A 22,022-nucleotide genomic window follows, 5' to 3' on the forward strand; every position below is an offset into this window, starting at 1 on the left:
CGACACGACGATAGCGCGTGTCGTAAACGGAAAATGACAGGCGCGCCCCGATAGGGAAAACCGCGCGGCGCACGAGAGGAGGAGAAACGCACACAAGGAGAACGCGATATGCGGGCCGCGATGTGCGCGAACGCACTTCGGAATTTCGCGATAAACGATCCGGGACGACTTTAACTGGTTTCCGAACTGGCAACAGCGCGGCCTCCTGGTCGCCTTTGGCGAGGGCAACGCGCAGAGGTTCATCGCTCCCGCACAAAGATGACCTTCGAACGCGGTCTTCATTTACTATCGCCGAAGAATGCTTGTAGTAATTGGAGCAACGGACGCATCGCTCAACGGCGACCCCGGTGTCTTCGGGTTCGCACGAGAGAAACGCGAACATCGGCACGTAGTAGTGTACGAAGCATGTGGCAAGATTTCTTTGACTTTTTTGTGTCGACGGGCCTAAAAAGAGAGGAGTTAATGTTTGGGCACGGATCTCCCTTCCACTGCCTTTTCTTTGGTCGAGTTTTGTCTAACGAGAAGGGGATAACAGCATCGTATTCTCTCAGAACTAAGGAGTAATGTGAATATAAAGTGAACAAGAGATAATAAATAGGGGAAAAAATATACATAGACAATAGGAAGGATAGTAAGATTTCAGTTGCGAGGTGTGATAAAAGATAAAGTGATTGATATAGAAGGGAGAGGACCTATTTTTAAGGAAATAAAATCTAGAAAAGTTAAATAGGGGAGATGGAACTTGAGCTAAATTAAGATGTAAAAATGTGGAGAAAGTGAACAAATATTATTTGGAAAAGAAATACCTGAGTTGTATCTCCTGTGGCAAAGAACAGGATTGTGTAAACCATTATATAAAAGAATGTCATAGAATAAGAGAATATGATTTAAAAGCTAGATAATTATAAGGATGAACAATGGAGAAGGATATAAGATGATGAATTAAATACAGTTGAAGGAAATATATTGCATAAGTTATGAGAAGAGAAAGAAATGAAATTGAAGAAATAAAGCTGATATAAGAAAGAAAATAAGAATGAAAATAAAGTGATATAAGGAGGAATAATAAATTGTTTGGGAGTTAGTACAAGAATTAAGGAAAATATAAATAAGAATAAGCAAGGATAAGCGATTAGATAAAAAAAGAGTGTGACGGATAGGATAGAAATAATGAAAGAAGCATTATTTGTTATATTTAGGTGTTAGATTTTGATTAGTCAAATATATATAAAGTGTAAAAAACGAATGCATGTGGTTAAGGTAAAAATATTGTAAACCAAATCCCTTCTTGGCGTGTAAGTTGAAGTAAATAAATAAATAAATATATATATTATTAAGTTATATAATATAGTATACATATTACTAATAGTTTCTACTTTATTCATGTGATGTTTATTAAGCAAAAGAATGCCAAAATTTCTAAATGCTTTATGACTCCGGTCGACATGAGTCATTATTACTCACACATCTTCAGGTCTCTCCTCCATAAACCACTTTCTTTTTTGTAATTTTCCATTAGGACGATTTCGATTCCATGTTCCGTCCAGTATATTCGTCGATGAGAACAAGCGCGCGAATAAATTCTCAGCGCAGGCGTCAAAGTCGCGAGGCATATTCACGGACTTTATTGCTCGAAAGACGACGAGGGAAGGCCTTCCTCGACATGTTTATTGACTTTACGAGCACGACCGCGTCCGCCGCGCAAAACTGTTCATGCAACGTGCATTCCTCGCGACCTATCGCAATTCATTCGTACGTTTCTCCGCGGCAATAAAAACGCAAATATAATTTACGGAAGATCCACGTGGAGACGTGGTGAATCGGCCCCACTTGCTTCTCCCGTTGAGCACGAAGAGACTTGAAATCCGAGACACATCAGTCGACCGATGACGCGATCTCGCGCCATTTCGCGCCATTTCGGAGTCGTTTAACAATCCGGTTTCGTGATTTTCAAAGCGGATCGGAGAACAGCTCGCACGTGTTAGCGATACCTTTCGCTAGATGGCGACCGTTTCCCCGTCAGCGTCACGTTAATGTCCGTCGATAAGATGATTCCTCGGATGCAAGATGGCCCCGTATCATCTGACTCTCCGATTGAAATCTGCTTTGCCGATCGATTTTCCCGCGAGGAACCGCCCTCTGTCCGCAGGGCGCCCAAGTAAAGGGATGCGTAATTCCGGCCAATCAGAATCCAAGGAGCGGACTGACTGGACAAACGTGAGGAGGACCAATCACGGAAGCGAACCGGGCGACACAACCAGCGCCACGTGTTGCACGTAGCGGTCGTGTCGACGAAATTCAAAAGCCACGGCGTCCCCTTACCGATCGTCACCGTCGTCGACGACTACTTCGTTTCGCGCCGAGAAGAGCGAATAACGTGAGAACTCTCGAATTTTGTAAAACAAACGTCGGTTATCGATGATGATGCGCTTCTTCAGGCGCGGTAAAAACCTCGAAGCACACCCTGAAAGCACCCTGAAGCGAACGTTCGCGACAGAGTCGCGTCATCTGTTGCGACCAGTTGTAAACTTCCTGCTCTAAAATATATATCTTGTTCGAGCTGTAATTAAAGAGAAAGAACGACGTTATTTATCATTGTGGAAATTCACCAGACTCGGAGACCCACGAATCCGCGGGCCGAGACGATTTCTCTCTCCGCTCTTCGTGCTTCACCTTTTCCCGCTTTCCTTGAACTTGCAGTCGTCGCGCGTATCAGCCGATCAAGACGGGAAAGTAATATTATCGACGCGTTTGTGCAGAGAGAGAGAGAGAGATGTTTAACAAAAAGGCAATTTTTGTGCGTCCACGGATCGCGCACGCAACTTGGTTTTACAAAGGCGAATTAAACATCGGCGATATCGACAAGATAAGACGATTTACTCGGATATCGTCGGGTCGTCCGATATCTCGTATGCAATGAATTTCTTCGACTTTTACGTCACGTAATGGACGAAGAAAGGGAGAGAGAGAGAGGACGCGATATGACGCTACGAATAATAAACCATACATGAAATATCGCTCGATGCGATTGCAACAATGCGCAAGGTTAGGTTACGCGCCCGCATTCTGGAATATTATTTCGGATTTGTCGAAAGGGGAAACCACCAGAACGAGAGAAGAACCTCGGCGCGAGCACCCCGAGAGTCTCGTCGTCGCCGTCAGCTAACCTAAATCACGCGGTGCAACGGGACCTTCCCGATGTTCATCGTCCGTCGATTATTTTCTACGTGTGATGATGTTTTCGGAACGTACAATAGAATTTCGATCTTTGGCACCATGAGAGAGAGAGAAAAAAACGACACGCAGAAGCTAAACGCACGAAGTATGAAGGAATGACGCAAACATTTCCGCAACTATTCCAGGCTTTCCCGTGACCTTAATAATTCCGGCCTATGTGGTTCCTCTCCAATGGAAACCCGTATATCGGTGCTCTTGGCGTCTCTCCGCCCCGTTGAGACTTTGGGGAAATGGATCTCTCTCAAGGGCCGAGAGAAGCTATTTTCTGTCGCCTTCTCACTTCGAAGAGTTCACGCAGGGGGGTTACGTGCGGCGATATCGCGGTGGTTTCGCAAGTTTTCCGGTCGCTGTGAGGGGGTCGTCGTTGGTCGGAGCCATGCTGACGGCAGAAACCGACGGTTTCACCAAATTAGCCGCGTGTCGTGTATTATTTAACCTATTTAATTTTGCCAATTCTTTCGGGAACGACTTTCTCTCGCCCCCAAGTTGTCGATTCGCCAAACACGCGAGGACCGGGCGCAGTCGAGAACGGTTATAGGGAAAGTACGAGATCGCTGCTCATACGTAAATCAATCCGCGATTGTGCTCTTCCTAACAACACCCGCCCGTCTGGGAAAAATTTTAAATGTCCGAGCACAATGCATATAGCACCTGCGTGTTAAAACCGCTCAGACGAATTTTGCGTAGCCCCCCTCCCCTTTCGGATTGTAGCCGAGTTTCGATCGAGCAGAATCTGGAATCACACACGGCAGGAAGAGAGTCTACGCACGCACGGATCAATCACGGACGCTGTGATCTGTCTTTTTTTCTCTCTCTCTCTCTATTGAGCGAGAAGTTTCCAACTGCAATCCGATTGACTCGTCCGCATATACTATTTTTCCAACAATATATGTTTCGTGCCAAATGCGTGAGTTATTTGTCGGATCAAGCGAAGACAATCGACTGTTATTCGACGCTCAGAAACGTACAGCGTGCGATTTCTTGATTAATTCAATTAGCGCAAAGCGAAATCTTAGGAGATTTACCTCGGGATAGTCTCACGTCATTACAGTCTTTTGCACCTTTAAAAATTATAAGTACTGCGTGAAAAGTATATCTCGAATGATTTAACATACAGAAAAACATTAAAAATGTAATTAAATCGCGAGTTTCAAGGGAAGAAGATTATCAATTTCAATGTGACTCGTTTATCTTTTGAATACTGTAAATAAATACAAGTAGAATACGTTATACTCAGTCTTCTAAGGAATCGAACCTAACCTAACCTGTCAGTGTTTCCTTCCTGTTTGAGGATCTCAAGTGAAATTAACTTCGATCCCTTTTCTCTTTCGAGATCACGATATCCTAGGGACGAAAAATGCTGAAAAGAAGAAAAATTGCGACTGCGAGGTAGGTAATTCAACGTGTGAGAGATATGGGGCCCTGAAAAGGGCCAATTGTGTATCTGTGTCAGAAAAATTATTTTTTCGCTGCCTTTGAGGTCTTCGGGGCGGCTTTGGCGGTCTTCGGCTTCGGAGTCCTGGTCTTGGCGGCCGGCGCTTTGGTGGCCTTCTTGGTCTTGGACAGGTTCTTCACTTGCGCAGCCGCTTTCTGCTTCGCCGCGGCTTCGACCTTCTTCGCCGCCGCTGTTTTGGCGGTCTTCTTCGCCGCTGCCGGCTTCTTCTCGGCCTGGGTCTTCTTGGCCGCCGCCGGTTTCTTCTCCGCCGGTGCCTTCTTCGTCACCGCGGCCTTCTTCTTCGGTGTGGTCTTTTTCGTGGTAATCGACTTCTTAGTGGAGCGCTTCTCCTTGTCCTCCGTCGCCAGCTTGAACGAGCCGGACGCGCCTTTACCCTTGGTCTGGACGACGGCGCCCGACGTCACCGCGGCCTTCAGGTATCTCTTGATGAACGGCGCGAACTTCTCGCCGTCGACCTTGTACGTCGAGGCGATGTACTTCTTGATCGCCTGCACCGACGAGCCCTTGCGGTCCTTCAGCTCCTTGATAGCGGTCGTGACCATCTTGGCCGTCGACGGGTGCGACGACTTCGGGCGCTGGGTCTTCGCCGCCTTGGACTTGGCGGCCTTCTTCGCCGGCGGCGATCCGGCTGCCGTGTTCTCCACCGCTGTGGTGTTTCCTGACGCGTTCTTATCCTCCATAGCGATACAGAGAAGAGCTAGAGAAGAGACGGTTGTGTATCTCTCGACTGAAGACAAAGTACAAATATAAACGCTTCGAACGTTCACAGTTGCCTCTATTCGCCGTTACTGCCGACTGGCGCGTCTCTTGTACTACGAGCGCGGACCATGGAGAGAGGCCCTCCCAATGTTGCAGGTAACATGTCGCTGGGAATGAAAGACCGGCCGGCAATTGTTCGTCGTTTAAACAATATTTTGCACGATTAAGACCGTGCGATCGGCGCGCGTACGCTTAGCAGCAAGTAGCTGCTTTCGATTGATACGCATTATCGCGCTCACGCGGCCGATATACGCGTACTTTTCCCCGCTTCCGTGCGACGCGCGCACCCGATTCGTTCGCGGCCGACGATACAACTCGAGAAATAAGTTAATAAACAATATAATTATCGATGCACGGGGAGCATATGCCGTTTACGGAACGTCGTGATAGCTGTGCTAACCGATCGCAGGTGTGCAAGTCGAGCGGGATACCGTATAAGCGCGGAAAAAAGCAACTTTCGCGGATCGCGGAATACAAGCGGCGGAGCAACACAATGTGAATACCGATTACAAAGTACATTTGCAGACAATTTTGCCGAACGCTGTAAAATGCCATTATCGGCCGGGGTGGGTGCACGCGTAATTCGCCTTGTAATGCGGGCCGCGTAATCGTGGAATTTCCACGCGGGAACACGGTATACGCGGCCACGCGACCCCCTGTATGCCGTCGATTGCACCCGTGCAGTTAAACGGCTGCCATAGCCGAAGAACGGCGTGACAAGATGGCATAGTAATACGCGGAGACTCGTTTTAATGAAAATTTATGTCCGATCGACGACCGATAGCCACGGGTTTTCGGCAGATTCGCGATTCCGGGGCTCGGTTTCACCTGCGGACTCGGTCTCGCGATCGTCGGATTGTGATATACCGTGCCGCGAGAGCTATCGATCAGGAGTCACGTCAGTGCTCGCGTCGATCTTTTTGCAAATTCGTCCGAATTTTCAGCGTAAAGTGTCGACGACATCGGTGAGTTCTCGTTTTTACAAGTCGTTCGAAACGAAAGTCCGAGGGTATTCCGGAATTTATGTCGCAACGACGCCTCGGAGATGAGTATCTCCGAGGCGCTGCGCGATCGAGCTAATCTTTGCGAAATATTTGCGGTTACTTTCTTCGTTCTTCGTAGGTGCTTCCGACGAATTCGCAGTGATAAACTCGGTTGTTCTTAGTTGCGAGAGATCTGTGCTCTTCTCCAATCAAGCTTGCGAATTTTTCGATCAGTCCGAGAGTCCGTTCGCAGACGAGACGGTAAAAACAGCGGCTCGATATATATCTTGCGAATAAACTTGAATAAAATCGTATCGCTAAAATAAAATAAAGGCTGCTACCTGATTTCCGCCGCTATTTTACGATACGTCCTAGGTTTTCGCGATTTTACGGTTTTTTCGAACGTTGCGCCGATTGTTACTTTCTAATCGCTGATTCGAAGAAACAGCAGGATTCTCGTGATACACGTCCCTGGGATTTTATATTCACGTTTGATGTTTATTAAGATAAAAATATTAAAGTTACATAACTTTTCCTTTCTTACTTTTGATACGACAGTGTTGGGGGTTTTTGTATTTTCCACGCGGCCGAAACTTGGAGAAAGTTTCATAATTGCTGCACGCAATATTCGCAACTTTGCGAGATATCTTACGGCAGTCGTGCGACGAAGCAAGAAACTACAAGTGTAAGATAAACGTGATTTCGTATTTCATCGACGGAAAAGTCGGCGTTTACCGAATTTTCCCAAATTGACCCATTGTAGATTGACGCGCGTGCACAGTTACGCTAATTGCATTGATTCAAACACGATATGCAACTTCGAATAATTCGGCACGTCGTTTATAATGCCTTGAAAAAGTGCGCACGCGAAGTTACAATCGAGCTAACTCACGCAAACATATGCATATTCATCGGTATTTTATTTCGCTCGCGTAGGGACACTTCGCAATAAATTGTCACCGCATTTTGCTTTAACCGTTTATTTTATTGAGCAGATTAAAAGCAAGCAAACAAGGTTCTTGATAAACAATGTTGTCTGATCTAGATTATGCGTCATGCACTTCTAAGGCTGTATCTGTATCTTTAAGTGCAAAGGTTTTAATGAGGGTAGATAAGTGGAGAATTTCTCTATTACGGGAGAAATATATAATTGACGGATATATACACGCGTGTCGCTTATTATTTACGAAGTTCAATAACTTCGTAATTAGGACACGGATTTCGGCTACGATGAAATATTTGAATCTACAAATATTCCGTGCCACTCGATATATCGATTCGTCCAAACGAGAAATTTTATTTCATTATTAATAACGTTACGAAAGTCATCGACATCGTCGAAGAATCAAATCGTTATAGATACGAGCGAATTGTCGCGACAGATTTTAAAACTTGCAAGCGTGTATTCGCCTCGGATACTCGATGCATTAAATATTAAAGAATGTAAAGTCTATACTGTATGTTTATGTATGTGTGTAACTTGAATCGTGTTAAACGGTTTGGCTGTTATCTACGAAAAGGTCGATCTGACATCACGCGAATGAAATGCTGATCAAATAACCGAATGGCATCGGGGAACTCGAACGAGCATCGAGTTTCGAATATTTCGGCCTACAGTGTTGCGGGACTTTTTCACAGATTCCACGGAAAAATTCAAGATGGAATTTTGCATAAACAAATGATCATCGTGATCCTTCCCGGCATGCTTTGCTATTAAGATATCGCAACGCGTATCCGGCGAATTTTTGTCCATTCCTCGTAATGATCTATTGCTCTTATACAAGGGCATACGCCCGACGAGATTCTGAAAAAGTCGCAAAACATAACATTCAGTTGGAATCGGGAATGCCACGCGATCAGCAGACTCGGGCAGTGTGCTGGAGGCGCTGGAGGCGCTTCGTGAAACGCAGCTGGCTCGCCGAGCCGTCTGATTGGCCGACGCGTTCGGCCGTCCCCACCACCGACGCCGCAGCCAATCAGCGCGCTCGCCTCTCGCCGCTGTCTTTAAATAGTCGCCCGGAGCGAAAGGAAGGCACACTCTTGCGCTGCATTCCAGAGCGTGACGATCGAACAGACGCAACTTTGGAAGCAAGATGGCTCGTACTAAGCAGACTGCTCGTAAATCCACCGGTGGAAAAGCCCCTCGCAAACAATTGGCGACCAAGGCAGCTCGCAAGAGCGCGCCTGCTACCGGTGGCGTGAAGAAACCTCATCGTTACAGGCCTGGAACGGTAGCTCTCCGTGAGATCCGTCGTTACCAGAAGAGCACGGAACTGTTGATCCGCAAGCTACCCTTCCAACGTCTCGTTCGTGAGATCGCTCAGGACTTCAAGACCGATCTTCGTTTCCAAAGTTCTGCCGTGATGGCCCTTCAGGAAGCCAGCGAGGCCTATCTCGTCGGCTTGTTTGAAGACACCAACCTTTGCGCCATTCACGCTAAGCGAGTCACTATTATGCCCAAAGACATCCAGCTCGCACGTCGTATTCGTGGAGAGCGTGCTTAATTTAATTACTTTCAATCGGCCCTTTTCAGGGCCACCAATTCATATTCGATGGATATCTGAGATTCGCCAATGGTTATCCCAACCGATCCTTTTCTTTCTCTTGATATATTTTAATTTAGTAATTTATTTTACTCTGCAATGTGCGTTTGAACAATTGCTAACTGGTCGTACGTTATAATTTAACTACAATTAACAAGTAATTTTGAAAAACTAAACTACAAGTGATCATTCAAGAAGAACATGGATGAAAGAGTCGTTATATTGCACATGCGCGAGAATTCATTACATATAGTCCTGATTCACCCAAAGTATACACTTGTGTAGGATTTCAAAAGAGACAAATGTACAGCCTTAGGATTGAAAGAGACGAAAATTAATACAAGCTAATGCAGTCAATTGAGTGAAGAACATCTATATTGTATAACCACATCGAAGTGACGTCATAGTACTAAACGTGCTCAGCTATAGTATGATCTCATATTTGATCGATTATGAAAAATAATCTGAACCTTGATAAAGCTTCCACGAGATACATTTTCATACTCGCGAATGCGAATTCTGTTCCTTTTCGCGATTACTGCCTTTAAAATATATTTTATTTCTGTAAATTGAACCTTCTTTACTTTAGAAATTGCTTATTTGTATAATAATTAATATTGAATGAGACAGTCTGCATTTTTTCGTAAATACATAACTGCTGTTACGTGTATAAACCATAATTTTAGTTCGATTTAATAACTCGAACCCATTTTACTATTTTATTATTAACGAAATGTTTACGAAAACGGCTTACGTCACTCATTAAGTGAAAAATCCCTTAAACTTCTAGTCACGTATTTTGGAGCAATTAAATAATCTCTAGAAAAAAACTGTCGAAATGTGAATTTAGAATTGTATTTAAAAATATTTCATTTGAGTCATAAATTGTGAATTTTCTATTCAGAATATTTAAGCCATTGAACTGACGCAAAAATTCATTCCGTTTTTTATTAGTTCCTCGCTCAGAATCTTGGAATTTCTACGAGCACGGATCATGCTACCGAGAGATGCAGGTCACCGAACAAAACGGCACGCATTTTATTACGTTTAAAAATAAATTTTATGTATATATCGATTAAAAAACAGAACGACCTTGTGTACCAAACCAATAATTTACCGATGTCTCATTTTTAATAAGAATTTCATGAAGATAGAGAAAATAATGCAATCGGTAGTATTAGAATATTCTTAAGGAATATATGATACATATACATACATATTCTTGAAAAAAAAAGAAGCAGTCCAATGTGTTCCCCAGTGGTCACGTTGCACATATCAACGTTCAACGAATAATCAAATAGGCCATTGGCGTACGCATTTATCAGTATTAATTCATTTGTCGATAGGCAGCTTAAAATAGGTTAACAACATGCGTATTTCGACGACGCTTTACTTTTACTTATTCGTTGCACGAACTTCATGTCAGACGTTAGGGTCACGTATTAAACACTACGAGAGAGCACAGGAGATACTATTCAGCGACTGAGAAATTTGCCCAAACGTTCAAGCGATTTGTGGCCCTGAAAAGGGCCGATTGTTTTGTTGGAGGAACGTGCTGCGCTCTTCGCTTATCCGCCGAACCCGTACAGGGTTCTGCCTTGGCGTTTCAAGGCGTACACGACGTCCATGGCGGTGACGGTCTTCCGTTTTGCGTGCTCGGTGTAGGTGACGGCATCACGGATGACGTTTTCGAGGAACACCTTCAGCACACCGCGAGTCTCCTCGTAGATCAAGCCGGAGATACGTTTCACACCGCCACGACGAGCGAGACGACGGATGGCCGGCTTGGTGATACCCTGGATGTTATCGCGAAGAACCTTCCTGTGACGCTTCGCTCCTCCCTTTCCCAATCCCTTGCCTCCCTTTCCGCGACCAGTCATCCTGAAAGTCTAGCTGAGACACGGACTCGCAGTACCAGCAAACCTCGATTAACGCCCGGCTGCCGCTGCCACCCGCTTTTATACGCGTGCCTCCCCACCCCAGCGCCGCCGGCCAATCGGGACGCTCGTCGTTACTCGCAGTCCAACGTCCTCGCAACAGCGCGATGTCAACCAATGAAACATTACATCGCCGTTTTTCATGCGATACACGTATAAATTATTTTCTCGGCGCGGTACGACACGGTGCAAAAACTCCCGAATGGTGCGATGAGTAATATACGGCCGCCTTACGCGTTTCGTTCCTCGTGCGAAACATATTTCTTTGTTGCACTTGTTGACCGAGGAGCAACACGGCCTCTTCTGCCCGTGTTGTTCATTCCGAACGGAATCGATTCGAGCAGTTAGTCCAGGTTCGTTGTCGGCCGACGACGATAAAGACGTTAAGATGGACGCGACGTTCTTTAAATGAGCCGGTTTGATCAATCGCCAAGTTCGTCTCTCGCCTCTTTGTCGCGGAAAAGAGATCTTGGTCTCCTTTCGGTACATTCTTCAAATATCGCAGATATACGCTCGAATCCCGTGAATTCCTGCAAATTCCTTCCTTCCTGCGATGTTCTCTTTTCTCGTAATTTCACTTATTCTCGTAACTCATTAAGATGTTGAAGTTACTCCGCTTATTACAACGCCGAAATCTACTCGAGGTTCGTTTACTGAAAAATATAGCGGAATTCTGCTCACATGGGTGCTGCACTTTGTTTTAAAAACTTAGATGTGACATTTGAGATATATTTCGAATCAAATAAATCGTTCATTTCCGATGTAATCTCATGTAAGTGGATCGAAATCAGGTGGAAAGTCAGGCTACGTGTCCTCCCTTGTAAGTTATGTGAATGTCTGAATACGAGTCCCGTCAAGAAACGACTGTATTGGAGAAAGTCTCGAAGTCAGTGACGATGTACTTCTGTTATAATCATCTCATAACTCTTGACTTATTTCCATAAATGTTATTATCCTGATATTATTGCCTAGAAATCATATGTAATATCCGAATAAATATCTTTCACGTTGTCTCGTCAGGTGAGTCAACGAATTGGGATCTTTTCGAATCAGGAAAGCTACGTGACCTCTCGCAAATCGCCGGACACTACGACCTGCCTGTTAGATTTTTGTCCAAAAAAATTAAACTTGTCCTTTGATATGATCCTATCGTGATTTTCAAATAAATTTGTAAATATCTCGCTTTTCGTAATGAATTATACATTATCACAATAACTAGAAGTGTAACATTTGCATTTTGGCCCATCCTATAAATTTCGAGTAATATCGAGTATCCTGAATTAACATGAACGTATAAACCATCGTGCCTGCACATCGAACTGTTTTGAGGTAACGAGTGCTCCGCATTCGTGCACAGCATCATTGATGTTTTCCAAATTCGATTTAGGCATTTTCACGTTGAATTTGTGTTCAGATGTCACTATCGGATTAGTGTGCCTATCGGATTATTGAGCGAAATACCATAATTATTCCTTTATTGGTTAATCCCGACGTCGAACAGCGTGAGTCATTCCGTTATTGATTATCTGCTCTCGCGCGTGAACCAGCTGTTAAGTTATCAAACATAGGTTCACATTAGACGCGCTTGAGTCGACAATCAAGTTACACGCATGCCGACGTACGGATTTCATCAGAAGAAGACTGACAACAGCAGGACGGCTGATTCCTCACCGATTCTGATCCATTTGCGCTACGATGAGAGTACATCGAAAAATCGAACGTACGTGTGCGAGTTTTTATTCGAATGCATCTTGTTTTAACAATAATTTTTTATATTTAAATATTGAAATATTAGGTTAATGTACTATTACAAAAATTACAATAATTAAATGTACGCGTATTCGTATATTTGTCATTCGTCACATTTATGAGAAAGTATTGTACAGGGTGCGGCGAAAGGTATGCCCTCATTTTGGAGAGCAATCAATAAAATACTATTAAATGTAGAGGATTGCAAATTTTTTTATTACCTTTGGTACTTCAAACAGTTTTTTTACATTAACGTTTAAAAACGATATCTGCAAGATGGCGGCCTCCAGTAGCAATGCACTGATGTAGCCGATTTTGGAAGCTTCGGGCTGCGTTTTGGCACATCTGAATCGGAATGGCGTTCACCTCTTCGATGATTCTCCTTTTCAGTTCTTGTAGGGTATGGGGACGATGCTTGAAGACTTTTTCTTTCAGATACCCCCACAAGAAAAAGTCACAAATGCTCAAATCGGGCGATCTTGCTGGCCACCCCAAATCACCCCTCAGAGAGACGAGTCGAGTAGGGAACATTTGCCTCAGTTTCGCCATAGAAATGCGGTCTGTATGCGCTGTTGTTCCATCTTGTTGAAACCAAATTTCCCCCAGATTTGTCTGTTCACTCAACTCCTGCAATTTAGGCTCAAAAAAGTTTTCCAGCATGAAAACATAACGTTGAGCTGTAACTGTAACAGTATGGCCATTTTCCTCAAAAAAATAAGGCCCAATGATCCCAAATTTGGATATGGCACACCAAACAGTGACTTTTCGTGAGTGCAGAGGTCTCTCATGGAATTGCCTTGGGTTGGTGTCAGCCCAGTACCGAAAGTTCTGCTTGTTAACATCACCAGAGAGGTGGAAATGGGCCTCGTCAGTGCTCCAGAAAGTTGACGTTGCAGGGATTCGGTTGAGCATTTCTTGACAAAGATTGACACGGTTTACAAAATCATCGTGTTTCAGTTCTTGCACAAGCATGATCTTGTACGGGTGGAAAAACAATTCTTCGTGCAAAATTCTCCGGACAGAACGATCCGACAAACCCAGTGCAACTGCATGCCTCCGAGCAGAGCGCCTAGGCGAACGTTCCACTGATACCCTCACTAACTGCACGTTCTCTGGTGTTGTTGCAGTTCTGGGTCTTCCAACTGCATGAGTTCTTACTGTGGATCCGGTTTCTTCCAATGAAGAAACCCAACGTTTGATTGTTTTTCCATCAGGTACGGAAACATGGCGCGGAATATGGAATCGCAAGCGCATTGCTCTCTGCGTCGCAATGACTGAACGGCCATTTTCCAAAAAAGAGCGCACAGCGAATCCACGATGTTCTCCAGTCCAAATCATGATGTTAACTGAAAACGGTTGAGAACAACCTTCCTAATGAGACCCTGCCCAACAACCTACTCACGCCATCTGGTGAGCAACGGATTTTTCAAACTCGGGCAAACCTTTCGCCGCACCCTGTATTATCTACAAATAAAAATATGCGATATTGTCTTTTATATATTAATACGTTAAGTGCTCGTGCTGCTTTTTATTGATCATTCAAACATTAAAATGATAATTAAATCAGAAGCCGCAGTAAATAAATATAATTCGGGATGCATATTTTCGTCTGACTTCACGTTGGTTCTTTATTAGCCGTACAGCTTTCTTTGCAGATTCCATTGATTATATTTCATACATAACTTAAAACACGGTAATATAACAGCGGCGATCACCGGTGACTCCCACGGCATTCAATGTAATATTTCGTATTGACATAATGAATAAACATTAGTAGAAAAAAATTAGAATCGAATCCCGGAATGTTGTATACTAATGAGGTTCGTTATGCCATGCGATACTGAAAACAATCGTTTCATTTCGATTTTTATGATACATTATCGAATACGTAAATTTTTAAGTATGAGAAAACATTAGCCAAGTGTATTCCAACGAAATCTCATACATGTATCCGTTTATTTCCGATGTACTCTCGTATGTAAGCGGATCAAAATCGTAAGGTGAGTCGTATCCTCCTTTGTGAATTACGTTTAATTAATATTTGAATACGAGTTCTATCAGAAATCGTTTAAATCAAAATCTGAGTCAGTAACGGTATACTTCTATTGCAATAATCTAACTTTTGGTTTCTTTTCATGTTATTCTCTTTTCCTCATTGCTTACAAATGTTATTTTCTACTATATATAAGCTAACACTGATCGAACTAAAAATAGAGTATTGGCTGGATATCAGGTTCTATTTGCACTGTGCAATAAAACTTTTGTTATTAATAAATGAATTGTAATCAATTTGAACTGAATCGAAAGTGAGGGAAACAATAGCGTCGTAATTTAATATTAAGAATCAGTTCTTTATATACGCTATTTACACTTCAATTTTATGTTTAATAGTAGGAATGAATAAATGGAAAGTTTCTTGAGGTTGATTGCGAATTGGAATTCCCACGTTTTGAGACATTTGCGGCCCTGAAAAGGGCCATTTGTGATGTTTTCGGTGTTGCAAGTTATGCCTTCTTCTCGGTCTTCTTTGGCAACAACACTGCTTGGATGTTCGGCAGTACACCACCTTGAGCGATCGTGACACCGGAGAGCAATTTGTTTAACTCCTCGTCATTCCTGATGGCCAGTTGCAAGTGCCTCGGGATGATTCTGGTTTTCTTGTTGTCACGAGCGGCGTTGCCGGCCAATTCCAACACTTCAGCCGCCAAGTACTCCATGACAGCGGCGAGGTAAACCGGAGCACCGGCACCGACACGCTCGGCATAATTCCCTTTACGGAGAAGCCTGTGGATACGACCGACAGGAAATTGCAGACCAGCTCGGTTGGAGCGGGACTTCGCCTTTCCCTTCGCTTTGCCTCCCTTGCCGCGGCCAGACATTTCGCTGAGTTGAAGTAATATACGCTGCTAACTGCAATACGAAGCACTCGAGAGCTCGAAGATATGTGTCGGCGGTTGCCCGTTGTACCATATTTATACCGTCTCGTCACAGCAGGCGCCGACCAATGGCGTTGCGGGAGAACTGAGCTCGGGCGCTCCGCGCGCGTGATTGGTCGGCGCCACCGTCGCTCGCTTACTATATATGAGCGCGCCGTAGGAACGACGGGCATTCGAACCGAGACTTCTGTCTTTGACTGTTCAGCGCGCATCTTTTACCGGGAATCAAGCATGCCACCCAAGGCTAGCGGCAAGGCGGTGAAGAAGGCCGGCAAAGCTCAGAAGAATATCAGCAAGACCGACAAGAAGAAGAAAAGGAAGAGGAAGGAGAGCTATGCTATCTATATCTACAAAGTACTGAAGCAAGTCCATCCTGACACCGGTATCTCCAGCAAGGCTATGAGTATCATGAATAGTTTCGTCAATGATGTTTTCGAACGCATTGCTGCCGAGGCATCACGGTTGGCTCATTACAACAAACGCTCCACCATCACCTCTCGGGAAATCCAAACTGCCGTTCGGCTTTTACTGCCCGGTGAATTGGCGAAGCACGCGGTCAGTGAGGGAACCAAAGCTGTTACCAAGTACACGAGCTCAAAGTGAACGAGCATTGACACCAAAACGGCCCTTTTCAGGGCCCCAATAATATAACGTTGATAATCTCACGACTCGTATTAAATAAGTAAAACTGCCTATAACAATAAACACATAAATTTGAATTTCTACGAAAATATGTTACTCTATAGTCAGTCTATAGTTAGTATTTCCGAAACCATTTCATAAATTTTGATTTAATTGCTGTATTCAATCCTTCAAAAAGGATAAATGTATTTTTCAAGCAGTAATACATGGTTCTAATAAGAACAAACCTCGATAGGGAACAATATTTGAATTCTGAAAAAATAATAGTAGTGGTATCTTTTGTTAAATTCAAAAAGGTGTAGATGATTAGTTTATTTTATGTTTTGCAACACCTGAAATCCTCTTACACTCTAATTTTTCAATCTATAATTGCCAGTAGATAAAGATCTGTTTCATTCACTGGTTAATCATACGAATATAAGAAAATGAAGAGCAAAAGTTTGATCCGTTGTTGAATCGTAATTTAAAAAAGTAAGGGCTTTTCTGACTTGGGACTATTCTATACAAATTTACCAGCAACTGTCGAGTATGTCATTGCGCAGCTATTTTATGATACGGTTATATTTGCGTAATAACACTTACTAAACTTACAGACATTGGTAGATATATACAAAATATACCTTATCGTTGAGTATTATCGCCTCGATTTGTTAAGACAACTGATGACTTACAGTGAAGACTTCCTTCGTAGAACAAAAGATTACGATAACGTCAAGATGACGAGAAAATGATCGAAAAATGAATTATAGTTAATTTTTTCGTTTTTTGTATCATCATAACTTTCTATTTTACCTGGATTAGGAATTATAATTCAAGATAGCAATCTGCTCTTAGCGAAAGAGATTCTCGTTGGAATATTAATTTATTGAGAGAAAATGTAAAAGTTATAAATCTTAAGGGCCTACTTCAGACGAACTTGCACAGTCATATAATGCATATGCGCACGAGGAAATTAACCAATCATGCGTCCGATATGAAAAACCTTTTACTGTACGGATCATAATTAATTTCCTTATGCATATGCTATATGCGATTATGCAAGTTTATTTGAATAGGGTCTTCAGGAATTTTGTTGATCCGTTATAACACGGTTAATAACGAATATAAGGAACCCTCCATTTTATTAAACCCGTTATTTGCCGTTGAAATAACAGGCCTAATCAGGGATGTCCAGAGTTTAAAACCGTTATTTTGAATGGCAAATAAGAGGTCTAAATGTGGGGCGAGTACATAAAAGACCCGTTATTTTCAGAAATTAGTCCCAGTTTCCACTACAGCCAGTATTCATAGTCAAATCTTTTAAGGCCATCTTAAGTTTATTTTTTGATGCTCTACGGCTTATTTCATTGGCTACGAAGCATCTGAAAATAAACTTGAGACAGCTTAAACTTAAATTTATGACAGTCTTGAACATAAGATTCGACTAGGAATATTATTTCACGATGGTTTAAAAAGCATTTTGCAGCTTAAAGTCTCTACTTTTCAGACCTATTAGAATAATAAGGAAACTGTATTTGCTGGACTTACTACTACTAAGGTTACGTTCGAAAATTCTACTCTACGGATAAAGTAGCATTGGTTGGCTGCGTGTAGCAGAAAAGCTGCTTTGCAACTGTGCAAAATTCGTGAATCTGATTGGTGCATATTTTTAGATTTAACCAAGATTAAAAGCATACACCAACCAGAGTTCCGAATTTTACAACAGTTCAAAGCTGTTTTCTCTGCCGATGCAGCTATTGACCAATCAAGTCAAAGATTTCTTTATTGTGATTAGTTAATCAAATACTGCTCTACCCATTGAGTTAGGTTTCGGAACGCAATATAAAAGTAAAGGTTAGCGTACATTACGTACACAAGTGCGGTAAGTTTTGACAAAAAGGACGCACCGAAGTGTGACCGTCAAGTGTTGTGTAAATTCTTTAGAGAAATGACAACCGTGATATACATTTAAATATATTTAATATATTGTGAATAATTATAATTTTAGTGATTAATTTCCATGTTATGTAAGTACCATTATAAACAATATTACTTACGCTTTGTTCGTTGCATCTCCACTTTAACGCAAATCCTACATTCAGTCGATCATAAGATTCCCAGTCCTACGCTTTTCTCGATACTTCCCGTCGCTGGTAAATGTGAGGACTTCATTTTACCTGAATAATAACGTGTACGATATTTGGCAGCAAAATAACGACAGGCCGGTTGATCCTAACCTGAAAATATGTCCGACGACGAGGACTTGGTTTACGTGAAGAAACAGAAAACCGTGCACTATGGCTCGCTGGAGGAAGCGGAACGTACTCGGCTCGCTGCTGCGGTCGAGGTCGCCGACGGTGAGAAGGATGTCACGAGTACGGATGATATTGCGAGCGCTTCCATCTCAGCTGGAAATGTGCACATCTCGAACGAGTACATGGAGCTGGAGGACGAGATGTCTAAGGATCGTCAGGCACTGCTGGAGGAATTCGAACGTAGGAAGAAGGCCAGGCAGATTAATGTCTCCACGGACGACTCGGAAGTGAAGAAACACTTGAGGCAACTGGGCGAACCGATCTGCCTGTTTGGAGAAGGTCCCGCAGACCGTAGAACGAGACTGAGAGAATTGTTAGCCAGTGTCGGTGAGGATGCTATTAAGAAGAAGCATGAAGAGGAGGAGAAACCGTCTCACACGATTGAGAGAGACACGGAGACCACGTGGTACCACGAAGGTCCGGAATCCTTACAAATTGCACGGTCATGGATATCGAGTGAGTCTCCATCGTATCGTTGAACTTTCCGTGAAATAGAAGTACAATTTTCTCTTTGTTTCCTTCTATCTTTTTTCTTGTCGTTTACTTTCTTGTTTCCAGCATATTCATTGCCCAGGGCAAAGGCACGGCTGGAGAAGGCACGTCAGGATCTCGAGTTGCCAGCCGCTACTCGCACAGCGAAAAGGCAAGAACTTCTGAAGAAGTTGCAAGCGTTGAGCATCTATTGCTCTCAGATCGGCGACACTAGGCCCATTTCCTTTTGCCAATTCAGCCCGAACTCAAAGATTCTCGTTACCGCTTCGTGGTCAGGCCTGTGCAAGTTATGGTCTGTACCCGACTGTACTTTGTTGCGCACTTTAAAAGGACACCCTTGTAATGTTGGCTGTATTGTTTTTCACCCAAAAGCTACGATAACCGAAGATGTGGTAGGTGAGAACACGGGCCAGACTTGCGTGTTGGCGTCTTGCGCGACGGACGGTATGCATATGTCATCTTGTGTATCAATGTGGTATTTAAGAGAGAAAGAGAGAGAGAGAGAGAGAGAACCTCCTGCTGTATCTACATTATGAACGTTACATCAAACAGGTTCGGTGAAACTGTGGAGTGGTGGCAATGGCGAAGAGCCACTGGCGGAAGTGGAAGGACACGAGCCTCACCGAGTGTCCAGGATAGCCTTTCACCCGTCTGGACGATTTCTCGGCACGTGTTGCCACGATTCATCCTGGAGATTGTGGGATTTGGAGCAGCAGGCGGAAGTGCTTCACCAAGAGGGTCACGCACGACCTGTACATTGCATCAGGTATTCATTTCCTCGCCTACGCTGATTTATAATCGCTTAGGAAGGATGATTTGCCCATTAATGCCGTATTTTTATAGATTATAATAGGATAGAATCCACTTTATTATGCTCTAGGATAAATCCTGTAAGAATAACAATTGCGATTAATACACGATGAAAGTATTTTTAGCGGTACGTCAAACGGGCCGCTCATAAATTTAGTATTTATGCAAATACCAATAGACACCAGCAAATTACGTCCTTATACCTTTGTTTCACTACCTAAATAATTTGAAACGAAGCTGAGGTAGACGTACGTACATAATATTACAAGTATGAAAATATTTTTTATTTTTTTTATCTAACGCTATATTTTGATGCATCAGTTGATATAATAAAGATAATAAAATTAAAAAGATTCCGAATATTACTAAGTTTTTGCTCCAAGCATTAAACTGTAACGTAATTTCTAGCAAGAAGCGTTTTCAGTCGCAATGGATGTAGCATTTCCTAACTAACTGTAAACTGAATTTAAGCTGCGTCAGCTGGGACAGACGTAAAGTCGTACAACCGCGGTCGTTCGAATCGGTCCACTTCCAATTTCCAGAGACTAGATTGCTCGTAGTTGCTGGAATTGGACCGACCCGAACGACCGCGACTATACGACTGCACGACCGCATTGTAGACACAACTTGAAGCGTTTTACGACTTTCGGCAGCGTGTAAAACGCCTTGGAGCAAAAGGCTAAAGGCTCATTTCACCTAATGTGGATCCGTCGACTTGAGGATTTAACGGAAGCAAAGCCGGTGGATACAGTTTTACTTTATGATTTCAAACGAAAGACAATACAACTGTAATAAGTTTCGGCTCGTCTGCTTCTTCATGTAGCTTCCAGTGCGACGGGAGCGTTTGCGCCACAGGCGGTCACGATTCCTTCGGCCGCGTCTGGGACTTGCGCACCGGCAGGTGCATCATGTTCATGGAGGGCCACCTGCGTGCGATCTTCGGCATCGACTTCTCGCCGAACGGCTTCCACATCGCCACCGCGAGCGAGGATAACACCTGCAAGATATGGGACTTGAGGAAGCGCACGTGCATATACACGATCCCGGCGCACACCAATCTCCTGTCCGACGTGAAGTATCAGAGAACGGAGGGCCAGTATCTGGTCACCGCGTCGTACGACAACACCGCCAAGATCTGGTCGAACAAAACTTGGCAGCCGCTCAAGATGCTGCCGGGCCACGACGGGAAGGTCATGTCCGTCGACGTCTCGCCCGATCACAAGTTCATCGCGACCAGCTCGTACGACAGGACGTTCAAGCTGTGGGCGCCGGAGTAAGGCAGAGGTGGCGCCACAAGTTTCTCCCATTGAAGTCGACTTGCATTCATGACTGACGGATATGCAACGTGCTACTAGTGCGAAATCTAATGAACAAAAAAGAATCTGTCCCGGCGATCTTCTGTAATTTATAACAGATTACTTTGTTAATGCGCGTCGTGCCGCACGCGTGCACAGTTTTGTATTATCGTATCGTCGTCTCAATAAAAAAAAAAAAAAACCGATTCCCACCGAAACAACTAATATCACACGCACAATTAACGTGCACGTAACTTTCACTTTAGCACACTTTAGCATGCCCGACTCCGAGAGTGCGAGATTGGCTCCGGATTGAAACTTGTGCCGTGTGTGTGTGTGTGTGTGTTGTAATGTGTATTTTAAAAATCCGTCTTCCGTGAAATAGGTCTTATAATCGCGCGTAAACTTTCGACGTTATTTATAACTGGGGCAGCTGGCCGTTCAATAGGCGCATCGCTGTGTTGCACCAACGTCGTCGTTGTATCGTTCTCGACAAAAGAGCCGAGCGTACGAGCGTTTCACCGTTGGATCCGAACATCCCCCGTCCGCTCAAGGTTTGTCAAGTACATTTGAAGACGCGAGAGCGGTCCGAAATGAGAAGACTCTCTCTCTTTCTCCGCTCATCGTTTCATTATTAACGAACTTTCGGCGAAATCCCGAACTACGTTGGTACAACGGACACTATGAAACTTCCACTGTGGATCTTACGTCGCGTTCCACCGAGAACAGAGAGATCTTGTTCCGAAAGTTCGTCTATTTTTCCTATTATTTACGGGCAGCAAGAGTAACTGATCCTCGATGTTTCACTCGCATCCAATTCGCTCGAAGTTGATACACTTGCCACGTCTGCTGTCACGTCACGCGGTAAAAGAAAAAACCAATGTCTCAT

At 43.7% G+C, this 22,022-nt stretch overlaps 7 protein-coding genes across 7 annotated transcripts; 4 read left to right on the forward strand and 3 right to left on the reverse strand.

The window, feature by feature from the left end:
- Window positions 1–4,510: 4,510 nt before the first annotated feature.
- Window positions 4,511–5,452, reverse strand: LOC106747586 (histone H1-like). The gene has a single exon (XM_014625229.1). It carries the CDS (start codon window positions 5,371–5,373, stop codon window positions 4,696–4,698), a length of 678 nt encoding a protein of 225 aa, XP_014480715.1. The 5' UTR covers window positions 5,374–5,452; the 3' UTR covers window positions 4,511–4,695.
- A 3,042-nt stretch (window positions 5,453–8,494) lies between these two features.
- Window positions 8,495–9,005, forward strand: LOC106747770 (histone H3). Its single transcript, XM_014625653.1, has one exon. It carries the CDS (start codon window positions 8,529–8,531, stop codon window positions 8,937–8,939), a length of 411 nt encoding a protein of 136 aa, XP_014481139.1. The 5' UTR covers window positions 8,495–8,528; the 3' UTR covers window positions 8,940–9,005.
- A 1,071-nt stretch (window positions 9,006–10,076) lies between these two features.
- LOC106747774 (histone H4) lies at window positions 10,077–10,887 on the reverse strand. Its single transcript, XM_014625658.1, has one exon. It carries the CDS (start codon window positions 10,856–10,858, stop codon window positions 10,547–10,549), a length of 312 nt encoding a protein of 103 aa, XP_014481144.1. The 5' UTR covers window positions 10,859–10,887; the 3' UTR covers window positions 10,077–10,546.
- Window positions 10,888–12,876: 1,989 nt separating this feature from the next.
- LOC106747772 lies at window positions 12,877–14,125 on the forward strand. Its single transcript, XM_014625656.1, has 2 exons — window positions 12,877–13,383; window positions 13,792–14,125. The coding sequence occupies exons 1-2, from the start codon at window positions 13,067–13,069 to the stop codon at window positions 13,844–13,846; spliced, it is 372 nt and encodes a 123-aa protein (XP_014481142.1). The 5' UTR covers window positions 12,877–13,066; the 3' UTR covers window positions 13,847–14,125.
- A 787-nt stretch (window positions 14,126–14,912) lies between these two features.
- Window positions 14,913–15,589, reverse strand: LOC106747771 (histone H2A-like). Its single transcript, XM_014625655.1, has one exon. It carries the CDS (start codon window positions 15,541–15,543, stop codon window positions 15,169–15,171), a length of 375 nt encoding a protein of 124 aa, XP_014481141.1. The 5' UTR covers window positions 15,544–15,589; the 3' UTR covers window positions 14,913–15,168.
- A 229-nt stretch (window positions 15,590–15,818) lies between these two features.
- LOC106747773 (histone H2B-like) lies at window positions 15,819–16,207 on the forward strand. The gene has a single exon (XM_014625657.1). It carries the CDS (start codon window positions 15,832–15,834, stop codon window positions 16,201–16,203), a length of 372 nt encoding a protein of 123 aa, XP_014481143.1. The 5' UTR covers window positions 15,819–15,831; the 3' UTR covers window positions 16,204–16,207.
- Window positions 16,208–18,062: 1,855 nt separating this feature from the next.
- LOC106747719 (U4/U6 small nuclear ribonucleoprotein Prp4) lies at window positions 18,063–21,936 on the forward strand. Its single transcript, XM_014625548.1, has 5 exons — window positions 18,063–18,248; window positions 18,429–18,992; window positions 19,095–19,472; window positions 19,581–19,794; window positions 20,662–21,936. Exons 2-5 carry the CDS (start codon window positions 18,467–18,469, stop codon window positions 21,113–21,115), a joined length of 1,572 nt encoding a protein of 523 aa, XP_014481034.1. The 5' UTR covers window positions 18,063–18,248; window positions 18,429–18,466; the 3' UTR covers window positions 21,116–21,936.
- Window positions 21,937–22,022: the final 86 nt, after the last annotated feature.

The sequence above is a fragment of the Dinoponera quadriceps genome, unplaced genomic scaffold, assembly GCF_001313825.1.
Source record: "Dinoponera quadriceps isolate SergipeBrazil2010 unplaced genomic scaffold, ASM131382v1 scaffold1395, whole genome shotgun sequence".
Classification (NCBI taxonomy): domain Eukaryota; kingdom Metazoa; phylum Arthropoda; class Insecta; order Hymenoptera; family Formicidae; genus Dinoponera; species Dinoponera quadriceps.

What these genes read in the sequence shown, in the direction of transcription:
- LOC106747770 (XM_014625653.1), top strand. Translation starts at nt 8,529, where the DNA reads ATGGCTCGTACTAAGCAGACTGCTCGTAAATCCACCGGTGGAAAAGCC.
- LOC106747774 (XM_014625658.1), bottom strand. Translation starts at nt 10,858, where the DNA reads ATGACTGGTCGCGGAAAGGGAGGCAAGGGATTGGGAAAGGGAGGAGCG.
- LOC106747719 (XM_014625548.1), top strand. Translation starts at nt 18,467, where the DNA reads ATGTCCGACGACGAGGACTTGGTTTACGTGAAGAAACAGAAAACCGTG. An exon ending in GGCGTCTTGCGCGACGGACG is followed by an intron (nt 19,473 to 19,580) that starts GTATGCATATGT and finishes TACATCAAACAG; the next exon opens with GTTCGGTGAAACTGTGGAGT. An exon ending in CGACCTGTACATTGCATCAG is followed by an intron (nt 19,795 to 20,661) that starts GTATTCATTTCC and finishes TTCTTCATGTAG; the next exon opens with CTTCCAGTGCGACGGGAGCG.
- LOC106747772 (XM_014625656.1), top strand. Translation starts at nt 13,067, where the DNA reads ATGGGGACGATGCTTGAAGACTTTTTCTTTCAGATACCCCCACAAGAA. An exon ending in ATTTTCCTCAAAAAAATAAG is followed by an intron (nt 13,384 to 13,791) that starts GCCCAATGATCC and finishes GTGTTGTTGCAG; the next exon opens with TTCTGGGTCTTCCAACTGCA.
- LOC106747773 (XM_014625657.1), top strand. Translation starts at nt 15,832, where the DNA reads ATGCCACCCAAGGCTAGCGGCAAGGCGGTGAAGAAGGCCGGCAAAGCT.
- LOC106747771 (XM_014625655.1), bottom strand. Translation starts at nt 15,543, where the DNA reads ATGTCTGGCCGCGGCAAGGGAGGCAAAGCGAAGGGAAAGGCGAAGTCC.
- LOC106747586 (XM_014625229.1), bottom strand. Translation starts at nt 5,373, where the DNA reads ATGGAGGATAAGAACGCGTCAGGAAACACCACAGCGGTGGAGAACACG.